Source organism: Somniosus microcephalus, chromosome 13 (genome assembly GCF_052327205.1).
Source record: "Somniosus microcephalus isolate GS21.2 chromosome 13, FLI_Smic_1.0, whole genome shotgun sequence".
NCBI classification, from domain to species: domain Eukaryota; kingdom Metazoa; phylum Chordata; class Chondrichthyes; order Squaliformes; family Somniosidae; genus Somniosus; species Somniosus microcephalus.
Window position 1 is genome coordinate 186,437,085 of NC_140999.1, and position 12,416 is coordinate 186,449,500.

At 52.7% G+C, this 12,416-nt stretch overlaps 1 protein-coding gene across 1 annotated transcript in view; it reads right to left on the reverse strand.

Moving 5' to 3' along the window:
* Positions 1–12,416, reverse strand: part of LOC147108884 (neurensin-1-like) — a 65,125-nt gene that overhangs the window by 21,639 nt on the left and 31,070 nt on the right. The window contains exon 2 of the mRNA XM_086005813.1: positions 11,739–11,936. Within this exon, the coding sequence (XP_085861939.1) occupies positions 11,739–11,927 (189 nt within the window). The 5' untranslated portion in view covers positions 11,928–11,936. The remainder of the gene's footprint in view (positions 1–11,738; positions 11,937–12,416) is intronic.

The window sequence follows — 12,416 nt, forward strand, 5'->3', positions numbered from 1 at the left end:
GACACCCGGTTGTGTCAAACCCGCTACCGGCGGTTCAAGAAGGCGGCTCACCACCGCCACCACCTTCTCAAGGGCAACCAGAGATGGGCACTAAGTGCCGGCCATGCCGGTGACCCCCGCCCCACATCGCGAGAATGAGTTTTTTGAAAAATGCTCGCAGGTACCAGTTATTCGTTTGGGAAAGGAATCCTGAATGTCTGCGGCTATTTCACGTGCACTATCTGCTGGCGTGCCAGATGATTTAATTCAAGAGAGTTATAAGGCGGGCCTTGTACACCTGAGGGGCCTCCTATTGCGTGTTGTTTAAGTGGCATGGGAAGCAGCTACTTTGTTGTATAATAGCATTGATGCTCGATTTTATCAGCCACAGCGTTTCCCTCATATTATCATTTTTACTCTACAAGTTGTTTCTAAGACAAATGTCAGATCCAGACAATTTAATAAACAGAAGAAGCCTTCGGCGAGAGCGTTCCTAAATAAACTCTAGCCAAGCTATCTTTGAAATATTGTCTTTCTGATCCCATGCTGTTCAGAAATAAATAATAAAAAACATATAGATTGGGCTAACCAAATTAGTAACAATAATGTGGAGGAGGAATTCCTAGCGTGTATACAGGATGGTTTCCTGGGCCAATATGTCGAGGAACCGACTAGAGATCAGGCCATCTTAGACTGGGTATTATGTAATGAGAAAGGATTAATTAGCAATCTTGTTGTGCGAGGCCCCTTGGGGAGGAGTGATCATAATATGATAGAATTCTTCATTAAAATGGAGAGTGAAGTAGTTGACTCAGAGACTAGGGTCCTGAATTTAACTAAAGGAAACTACGATGGTGTCATAAATCGCAACTTCTACAAGAAGTAACTCAGGAAGTACTACTGGACGACCAGCTGAGGGCGCCGTCCGAGGAGTATAAATACTCGGGCGTGGGCCCAACTTGGCCAGAGACAATCTGGAAACAGGAAGCTAGTGACTACTAACTAGACCTCCATGTTTTGTTACAATTCGATAAAAGCCTTGCTTTATGTTCAACCAAGTGCGTAGTGAGTCTTTATTACGTCAGATGGTATGAGGCATGAGTTGGCTAGGATGGATTGGGGAATGTTACTTAAAGGGTTGACAGTGGATAGGCAATGGCAAACATTTAAAGATTGTATGGATGAACTACAGAATTTGTTCATCCCTGTTTAAAAATAAAACAAAAAAGGTGACTCAACCGTGGCTAACAAGGGAAATTAGGGATAGCATAAGATCCAAGGAGAGGACATATAATTTGGCCAGAAAAAGCAGCAAACCTGAGGATTGGGAGCAGTTTAGAATTCAGCAAAGGAGGACAAAGGGATTAATTAAGAGGGGAAAAATAGATTATGAGAGTAAGCTTGCAGGGAACATAAAAACTGACTGTAAAAGCTGCTATAGATATGTGAAGAGAAAAAGATTGGTGAAGTCAAGCGTAGGTCCTTTGCAGTCAGAATCAGGGGAATTATAATGGGGAACAAGGAAATGGCAGACCAATTAAATACATACTTTGGTTCTGTTTTCATAAAGGAGGACACAAATAACCTCCCAGAGATGTCGGGGAACATAGGGGGAAAAATTCAATTGGTTGCGCCTCCCGTTAGTGACTTAAGAGGGTGCTAACGGAACGCAAACAAACTAGCGCCCGGGCGCAGCACTGCCCACGCCTCCCGCAAAATTCAACGGGTGGTTAGTAGTGGCGCTAACCGGTAGCGCCCTGCGGTGCTGCGTCGCTGGCGATGATGTCATTGGTGTGCGCAGTGCCCCGCTCACGCCCCGGCCACGATCTTCGGGAGCGCCCCCTGACTTACCACCGGACGCTATGTCGGACGGGGTCAGGGGGGCGTACCTGCGGCTGGGGAGGCGCAATTTAAAGGTGAGGTGCGGGCGGCCATTTTTGTTGCTTGCTGCCTGCCAGCACCTGCCTGCACTCGCATCCCAGACCTCCTGAAATGCCCGCCCCCCACGGAGTGCTGGCTTCTCTTGAGTGCCGGGCTCTTTTGCCTGCACTCCCGATCCCCGGGGGTCCAGCTGGGCCCCAGGTCGTGCTGCACAAGGCCCCTCCCCTTTAAGAAGGGGAGGAAGACCTGCAATACCGCGGCGCGACGTGCTGCAGCAATATTGACTCGAGGGATGCGGCGAAGTTTTGGGGCGCTACTCAATTTTTAGCCCATAGGGTCTAATGAGAGGGAGGAATTGAATGAAATCAGTATTTGCAGGGAAATGGTGTTAGGGAAATTGACGGGATTGAAGGCCGATAAATCCCCAGGGCCTGATAATCTACATCCTAGGGTATTAAGAAAGTGGCCCTAGAAATAGTAGATGCATTGCTGGTCATCTTCCAAAATTCTATAGACTCTGGAACAGTTCGCATGGATTGGAGGATAGCTAATGTAACCCCACTATTTAAAAAAGGTGGTAGAGAGAAAACGGGGAAGAATGAGAGGGGATCTCATTGAAACTTATAAAATTCTAACAGGACTAGACAGACTAGATGCAGGAAGGATGTTCCCGATGGTCGGGGAGTCCAGAACCAGGGGTCACAGTCTAAGGATAAGGGGTAAGCCATTTAGGACAGAGATGAGGAGGAATTTCTTCACCCAGAGAGTGGTGAACCTGTGGAATTCTCTACCACAGAAGGCAGTTGAGGCCAATTCATTAAATATATGCAAGAAGGAGTTGGATATATTTCTTAAGGCTAAAGGGATCAAGGGATATGGGGAGAAAGCAGGGACAGGGTACTGAATTTGGATGATCAGCCATGATCGCATTAAATGGTGGAACAGGCTCGAGGGGCCGAATGGCCTACTCCTGCTCCTATCTTCTATGTTTCTATGTTTCTATGTAAAAAAATGTTTTAGATATTCAGCTGGAGTGTTGTGGACAATTCTGGGCCCCACACTTCAGGAAAGATGAAAAGGCCTTAGAAAGGGGACAGAGGAGGTTTACCAGGATGTTACCCGGGATGAGGGGCTTCAGGTATGAGGAGAGGTTGGAAAAGTTAGGACTGTTCTCCTTGGAACCGAGAAGGTTAAGAGGTGACCTGATAGAGGTTTTCAAGATGATGAGAGGTTTTGATAGAGTAGAGAGCAAAAAAATATTCCCTCTGTCAGCCGTGGCTTGGTGGGTAGCACTCTTGGGCCTAGAAATTCGGTATAGCCGCGTTTGGGGCGCTAGTCCTGGCGATGCGCAAAGGTAAGCGCCAGGCGCAATCTAGCGCCACCTAGCGCGATATTGGGTTGCAGCGCCCCTAAAGGTGATTGCGGCGCTAAATCAGGCGCTGCACGCTACTCTTAAGGCGCTAACCCGGCGGCGCAACCCAATTTCGCGGCGGGGGGGCGCAGCGAGGGTGCTGTCAATAATCACTTTCCCTGAGACACAGTGGTGCCGGCCAGCTCTTAAAGGGGCAGGTCAATTGGCATCACCAGACACACTCACTGCCTTGTAGGCCTTCAAAGCGGTGGGAGCCTACCTGTGGCGCGCCAGCCTAGCAAGACATGGAAAGGGTGAGGCAGAGGGCGGAACGCATCACTGATGGGGCATTGGATACTTTGGTTGGCGCAGTGGAATCAAGGCCAAGGAAGATGGTCGGAATGTGATTTATGTTTTGGACAGTCTCCCGGGTGTGAGAGGCAGTTATGTGTCAGTGTATTAGTTTTGCTTTCTGTTGCCATAGCTTTCTCATGTTTGAAGGAACCACATTTTGTGTAATGAAACACTTTCTTCATTTACAATGGCCATGCCTGCTATTCACAGGCTTGGGGGTATCAGACCGGTTCCATTCCTGTTCTTGGAATGGCAGCAAGCATTCCGTGAGAGGGGCCTAGAAGCTACTTCTGATCAGCCTCTGATGCGCAGCCTGAGAAGAGCCGCTCGCGTAGAAGTTCAGGCCAGCAGCCATCTTCTCAGCCGCCGACAGAGATGTCCTGCACCTTATCTGAGGCTGCAGATCTGGCTGAAGCAGCTGGCACAGCTCAGTCACCACCTCCTTTCTAAATCGCTGCCTTCTGACACACTGCTCCTCCGGCATGTTCATGTAGGAAAACTGCTGTCGGATAACCCTGCCAGCGTAAGGTCTGCTGTGGCGACGTCTGTTGGCCCTCCTCCGTCTGGCCATGCCCACCCCCCTCTCCCAGCGTCTCAATGCCCTTGCCAGATGATTCAGCAGCAGGACGTTCCCCTCCAATGCAGCCCCCATAATAAGTGCCCACAGGAAGGTTCCCCATTGTCAAGGCTCACCAACAGCAAGGTGATGGTCAGAAGGCTGAAGATCGTCTGCCTGCGCTGGCTCAGTGGTCAAATGGCCCTCAGTGTGCAGCTCAGCAACTCTTTGTAGCTCTCGAGGAAGTTGTGATCCAAAAATGGCTGCCGCTTTTAAACCACACCAGTCCCCTTTAAATAACGCTCCTCCAGCCCGAGAGCGACTTGGTAAGGCCCAGGTAAGCTGTCACTATTAGTGCCAGGCGCTACGGAGGGGGGCGCCACTGAATTTCCGGTCCGGGGCACCCAAAAGGCGTTGCACACTCAAATGACGTCATAATCAGCCTGCGCCCATGAGCGGGCGCTAAGATTTAGCGCCGGCGCTAAATGCATGCTCAGTATGGGGCGAGGCGCTAGGCGCCTTGCGCCCACCCGGAAATTGGCTAGCGCCCCACTTCTCGGCCCCTTTAGGCGTTAATCGGTGGCGCTATCAACCAAATTTCTCCCCCTTGCTTTCTGAGTCAGAAGGTTGTGGGTTCAGGTCCCACTCCAAAGACTTGAGCACAAAAATCTAGGCTGACACTCCCAGTGCAGTGCTGAGGGAGTGCTGCACTGTCAGAGGTGCTGTCTTTTGGATGAGATGTTAAACCGAGGCCCCGTCTGCTCTCTCAGGTGGATGTAAAAGATCCCACAGTACTATTTCGAAGAAGAGCAGGAGGGTTATCCCCGGTGTCCTGGCCAATATTTATCCCTCAATTAACATCACTAAAACAGATTATCTGGTCATTATCACATTGCTGTTTGTGGGAGCTTGCTGTGCGCACATTAGCTGCCGCGTTTCTCACATTACAACAGTGCTTCATTGGCTGTAAAGCGCTTTGAGATGTCCGGTGGTCGTGAAAGGTGCTATAGAAATGCAAGTCTTTCTGTCTGGTGAGTGGGTCAGTAACCAGAGGTCACAGATTTGAAATCATGGACAAAAGATCGAGAGGGGAGATGAGGAGAATTTTTTCCACTCGGTGAGTTGTCGGGATCTGGAACGCTCGACCTGAAAAGGTGGTGGAAGCTGATTCCATGAATAATTTTAAAAGGGAGTCGGACGGGTTCTGGAGGACGAGGAACTCACAGGGTTACGGACAAAAAGCGGGGGTTGTGGGACTGAGCATGACTGCTCTTTCAAAGAGCTGGCACAGGCACGACGGGCCGAATGGCCTCCTCACATGACAACAGTGACTCCACTTCATTGGCTGTAAAGCGCTTTGGGACGTCCGGTGGTCGTGAAAGGCGCTACAGAAATGCAAGTTCTTTCAAGTCTTTCTTTTCCTTCTGCGCTGTAAGTTTCTGTGATTCTCTACAAAATCGGTCTTTTATTTCTGTCAGCAGAAGCAGTCGCCATTTTGTGCGTGATTGTCCACCATCACTGGGCTGGGCTGGGCTGGGCTGGAGTTTCTCCAACTCTTCCTCTCTTTGGCAGCTGGAACTGGAGATGCATTTGTGAAGGAGTTGGGAATAGGATTCCAGCCTGGGAACATTCAGAGAGGGAAAAGGGGGGGTGGGGGCGGGAGGGGGTGGCAGGAAATAAATTATAAACACAACTTGCCAAAAATAAATAAAATATATAGGCCTAGAAATTCAGTATAGCCACTTTTGGGGCGGTAAAGTCGGGCGGCCGCTAAAGTTTGCGCCCGCCGGAAAGTGGAGGCCACTTCGCCGAAATTCAGTAGCTTTGGCCAAGGAGTTTGCTCGAGCGCTAAAACTGGCGATGCACGGCTATCTTTAGGCGCTAAGCCGGCGGTGCAGACTGATACCGCCGAGGCCGGGCGCAGCGCAGGTGCGGTCATGTCTTGATTGACAGCAGACACCCTGGCGCCGGCCAGCTCTTAAAGGGGGAAGGGTCGACTTGGTCTGCTGCCACGCCCTGGATACTGCAGCCCTCCAGCTAGGCCTAAACACTGCTGCTGGAGAGAAATAGCGCCAGGAAGGATGCAGAGGGCCCGTGAGCGAGCGCAGCGCTTCTCTGCCCATGATTTAAAGGTGCTGGTTAGGGCTTTGGAGAGGAGACGCCATATCTTGTTCCCGGACAGTGGCAAGAAGCCTGCCACCAGGGTGTACAGGAGAGCCTGGAGGGATATCGCCCAGAGGGTCACAGCCACCTGCGATGTCCCCAGGACTGGTGTCCAATGCCGGAAAAAGTTTAACGACCTCACTTGGATTGTCAGGGTGAGTACCCTTTCCAGTGTCCTCCTCATCCTTGCATGTGCACCTCACATTATGGGCAAAGGGACCTCAAAGCCCTAATGGCCAGCCCTCATCCAGCAGCTATGGCACTGGCATGAACATCCATTGCACTTTCTGCACTTAACACACTGGCCAAGCTATTCCACCATGGGAGGCAGTGCATACAGCAACAGGGCACCGCACTGGCCAAGCTATTCGACCATGGGAGGCAGTGCACACAACAACAGGGCACCACACTGTACTTAGAGGCCGTCCTTTCTCTTGCAGGCCAAGCTGGCCCAGAATCTGAAGAGCCGGACTGTCACCGGGGGAGGCCGTCCCCAGTTCCAGCAGCTCAGTGACCTGGAGGAGCGCGTGGGTCGACTCATGGGTGGCCGGCTGATTGGCCCCGTTGCATGTGGAGATGCCGACCCTGTGCTGGGCCCCAATGGTAAGGACATGACCTTTTGGACCTCTCTCGTTCCCCTTGCGCTTCAGATCTACATCCTTTGCCACTGTCCGACCAATGCGCTGAATGCCACCACTCATGCCTCCCTCGCTGACGCCCTGTCCTCATTCTAAAGCTACTCTTGTGCCTTCCTGCTTTCAGCTGGTGAGGAGGAGGTCCCTGAAGCTGCCAGTGACAGTCCCTCGGAAGAGGAGGACGAGGAGGAGCAAGAGGAAGGCGGCCCCTCGGGGGAACCCTCATCCGTGCCAGGGGATGGCAATGGAGGGGACACGTCTTCCCTGGAGGAGAGCCAGGGGGAAGTGTTGCAGGGGGGTGTAGCTCCTGTGCCCAGTGGCGTCGAGCCACGCGGGAAGGGTCGGCCAGCTCGGCTGCCTTCTCCCCAGAGGGGGGAAGTGTTGCAGGGGAGTGTAGTTGCTGGGCCCAGTGGCGTCCAGCCACGCGGGAAGGGTCGGCCAGGTCGGCGGCCTTCTCCCCAGAGGGAGAGTCCGGCCTCCAGTCCGGAGACGGTCCTCGCCCAGGAGGTGCGCCTCCTCGATCAAATGTCTGCGGACTCGGATCGCCGGCACACCGAGTTCATGGGGGTTGTGGCACGGTTGCCTGAGGCCATCGAGTCCCTGGCTCATAGTGTGTCCGATTTCGGGGCCTCACAGGCCAGGGGTTTCGAACAACTCGGGGCAGCACAGGCCAGGGGTCTCGAACAATTCGGGGCAGCACAGGACGCGAGTCGGGCCGAATTCAGGGCAGCACAGGACGCGAGTCGGGACGACTTCAGGGCAGCACAGGCAGCGAGTGGCCAGTTGATCAGTGGTGCCGTGCAGTCACTGGCTGGTCTGATGCGGGCACAGACCAGGGCAGTACGGGCACTCACTGCTGCCACACTCGCTGTCTCAGCCAGGCATCGACAGGGCACCCGCCGCGCTGCATCAGCACAGCGGTCTGGCCTTCAGCAGATTGCTGCACTTGCTGCAGTGCCAGCCCGGCCGAGTGCCAGTGTCTCAGGCGAGCAGCGAGCGCCTGGCATCAGCCAGCTTGCCCCCATTGCTGCAGCCGCCACTGCCACTCCCCCAGCGAAGCTGCCACGAGCTGCTGGAGAGACTGGTGCTGCCCAGCCACAGCTGCAGCAGTCGGCAGCCGGCCCCTCGAGGGCCAGAGCTCGTCTAGGCCGACCCCCAAGGGCATCTGCCGTCACGCAATGTGCCCCTCAGGAGCCTTCCCCCAGCCTTGCAGCACCCACAGGGCCCAGGTTGAGGCGGAGCAGCAGGTCGGCCAGGGGCCGGAAAAGGCTGGACAAGGACTCGCCCTCTCGGCACACAAAGTAGAGTGTGTTGGCAAATGTTTTTTTATATGGGAGTGGTTGTGTTGTCTATGGGGGGGGTTCTTTTGGTAAGGCCGAGGATGAAGGCCATTTGGATGGACAAGTTTTGTTATTCCTCCCCAGGTTGTGGGAGTGAGATATGTTTTTGACTGTTTTTTGGGGGTGTTGTCTGTTTTTGGGTTTCATGTGGGAAGGGCCCTGAGTTTGTTCAATAAAGCTTTTTCTTTATTCAGCTTGTCCATGTGTGATGTTTCAAGTGGTTGTTGCGTTAACCGGCTGAGGGCTTGCGGAGCGGCTGCATTCATGTCCCTTCAGTGCCACAAGCCATTCCCTGACAGGGGGCCTAGAAGTGTCGTTCAATAAGCCGCCGATGGACGGCCCTTGGACCTTGTGGCTCCCTCCTGGGCTGGTACTCCTCCTCCTCCTCCTCCTCATGGTCCTCCTGCTCGTCCTCCTGAGGTGGTGGTCCAACGTGAGGTGGCAGTGCCTGAGTCCTGCGGATAGCCAGGTTGTGCAGCATGCAGCAAACGACGACGAACTGGGACACTCTATCCGGCGAATACTGCAGAGATCCGCCGGAGCGATCCAGGCAGCGGAACCGTTGCTTGAGGACGCCAATCGTTTGCTCTATGATGTTCCTTGTGGCTTGATGGCTTTCGTTGTATGCCTCCTCAGCAGGGGTCCTGGGCGCGCGGAGCGGGGTCATGAGCCATGTACACAAAGGATAGCCTTTGTCCCCGATAAGCCATCCTCTTGGGGGAGGCTGTGCCTGGAACATGTCAGCCACAGTAGTCTGGCGCAGGATAAATGCATCGTGGCTGCTGCCTGGAAAGCGGGCATTGACAGCTAGGATGCGCTGCCTGTGGTCACACACCAGCTGTACATTGAGGGAATGGTAGCCCTTCCGGTTGCGGTAATCCTCGGCATTGTCGATAGGTGCCCGCAAAGCCACATGCGTGCAGTCAATGGCGCCCTGCACCATGGGGAAGTCCGCGATCCTCGCAAATCCGACTGCACGCTGCTCCTGCCTCTCCAGGGTCATGGGGGAGGAGATGAATTGGTGTCTCCTTGTGAAAAGGGCATCGGTGACCTGCCGGATGCAGCGATGCACGGCGAACTGGGATATGTTCGCTATGTCCCCAGCAACGGCTTGGAAGGAGCCGCTTGCATAGAAGTTCAGAGCCACCGTGACCTTCACTTCCACCGACAGAGACGTCCTGCACATCAGCTGTGGACGCAGATCTCTGTGAAGCAGCTGGCAGATCTCTGCAACCACCTCCCTTCTGAAGCGCAGCCTCTTAACACACTGCGCGGCAGTCATGGTGAGATAGGACACCTGCTGGCGGTATTCCCTGAGTGGGTAAGGCCTACGTTGCCGACGCCTGATGCTCCCTCTGCGTCTAGGCATGGCTGCCCCTCTCACACAGCGTCTGCGAGCCCTTCGCACATAATGCTGGAACTGAGGGTTGGAACCCCATGCAGCCCTCATAATATACTTGCAAACAATGAAATCACAATGAGGCAAATTTCCAAGCTCTGGCCAGAAGCCAAAAATACCTCTCCTATGTTGGGCCAAATCAGTAAGGTCTCTTCCTTGGTCTCTGTCCAGAAATCCGTTGCACAAAAGTCATTGCAGCAAAATGGCTGGCCTTTATAGTTCAGTGTAAGTGCCCTTTAATTAGCGCTCCCCGAGGCCCGCAGGGCCTCTGCTGCGTTCCACTTCACAGTTCTTAGCACCGCCACGCCCACATTGGGCGGGCGCGACTGAAGTTCCGGTTTGGGGCGCACAAAGGGCGTTGCACGACGAAATGACGTCATAAGCTGTGCGCGCAGCTGAGCGCGCGCAAACACTTTGCGCCGGCGCTAAATGTCTACTGAAGTTGGGGCGAGGTGCAGATCGCGCTGCGCCCGGGCGCTAAGCGCCTAGCGCTCGAGATCTACTCCTCCTAAGGCGCTAACGGCTGGCGCACGCAACTGAATTTCTAGGCCATAGTTCTGGCATACATAATATGTCGAAAATAGTCACTCTTAAATTCAATGTGGAATTCAGGAGAAACTTCTTCACCCAGAGAGCAGTGAGAATGTGGAACTCGCTACCACAGGGAGTGGTTGAGGCGAATAATGTAGATACATTTAAGGGGAGGCTGGATAAACACATGAGGGAGAAGGGAATAGAAGGATATGGTGATGGGGTGAGATGAGGTAAGGGTGGGAGGAGGTTCATGTGGAGCATAAACACCAGTTGGGTCAAATGGCTGGTTTCTGTGCTGTACATTCTATGTAATTCCATGTAATTATCTATCTCCTTAAACACATTGCGACTGTCAGTCCAATGACAGACGATTGTTTTTAGGGGCAATGTGCAGCATTTTCTGTTGTTCGGACGGACGTAAACAGGATACTTACAATAATGGAAAAGGGTGAAGTTAAGCCAGCAAAATGTCAGAAATGTCCCCCAAAAGAGGACAGGACTTGGAGGCAGCCTGGCCTGTCTGTATGTGTGTGTCCGTGTGTGTGTGTGTGTGTCTGTGTGTGTGTCCGTGTGTATATCTGTGTGTGTGTCCGTGTGTGTATCTGTGTGTGTGCCAGTCTGTGTGTGTGTGTCTGTGTGTGTGTCCGTGTGTGTATCTGTGTGTGTGCCAGTCTGTGTGTGTGTGTCTGTGTGTGTGTCTGTGTGTGTATCTGTGTGTGTGTCCGTGTGTGTATCTGTGTGTGTGCCAGTCTGTGTGTGTGTCTGTGTGTGTCTGTGAATGTGTGTGTGTCCATGTGTGTGTGTGCCTGTCTGTGTGTGTGTGTGCCCATGTGTGTCTGTGTGTGTGCCTGTGTGTGTGCCTGTCTGTGTGTGTGCCTGTCTGTGTGTCTGTGTGTGTGTGTCCGTGTGTATGTCTGTCTGTGTGTCTGTGAGTGTGTGTGTGTGTCTATGCATGTCTGTGTGTGTGTGTGTTTGGCCTAAGGGTCTAAATTTACGATTAAACCCTAGAAAAGAATTGAGATGGTAGCAGTTCTTGGCTGGGGTACAGGCCCCTCTCACTCATTTCCCCCTCAACAACAACAACTTGCATTTATATAGCGCCTTTAACGTAGTAAAAAGTCCCAAGGTGCTTTGCAGGAGCATTACCGAAACCTCGAGCCACATAAGCAGATATTAGGACAGGCGATCAAAAACTTGGGCAAAGAGGTAGGTTTTAAGGGGCAGCTTAACCCTGGCCACTTGTGCAATCCCGATTATATTCGCTCAATCATTGGCGGCCGTGCCTTCAGCTGTCTGGGTCCTAAGGTCTGGAATTCCCTCCCTAAACCTCTCCACCTCTCTCTCCTCCTTTAAGACGCTCCTTAAAATCTCCCTCTTTTACCAAGCTTTTGGTCACCTGTCCTAATATCTCCCTATGTGGATCAGTGTCAAATTTTATTTGATAATCGCTCCTGTGCCGCGCCCTGGGACGTTTTACTACGTTAAAGGCGCTATATAAATGCAAGTTGTTGTTGTTAATTTGGGACATTCTGATGGAACCTCTTACCTTCCAGAGGGCAGAGCGCCACCCACTGGAGGAGCGCTGCATGTTCAGCTCGTCCAGGTCATCATCCTCCAGCATTGAGCCAGTGCAGTCCTCATAGAACAGGTGGAGGTAGGAGCGGACCCCATAGCGCTGCTCTTCTGCTGTGCCAGCCTTAGTGTGGGACATGCAGAAATCTGCACAGCCCGCCATGGAGTTCGACTGGAAAAAGAAAATACAGAATGAACTCTTTGATTCACAGTAACCATGGAAGAGAAAAGAAACAAAAAACACCCATTCAGCTAATCCCGTCAACTGCTTCTGCAGAGCGTGTACAGTCATCTCCGTCGCTGACTCTACCCACCTGTTTAATTGTGTCAGGAAACACTCTGGAGTATTCCTCCTTCATCATCAAAGGAGAGCTCTGAAATACTCATCCGTTCTCACGTCTCCGCCACACACACTCAGACTCACACTCAGACACACACTCAGCCACACACACACAGACAGACACACTCAGACACACTGACACACACACTCAGACACACACTCAGACACACACACTCAGACACACACACTCAAACACACACACTCAGACTCACACACTCAGACTCACACACTCAGACTCACACACTCAGACTCGCACAATCAGACACGCACACTCAGACATGCACACTCAGACACACACTCAGACACACACAC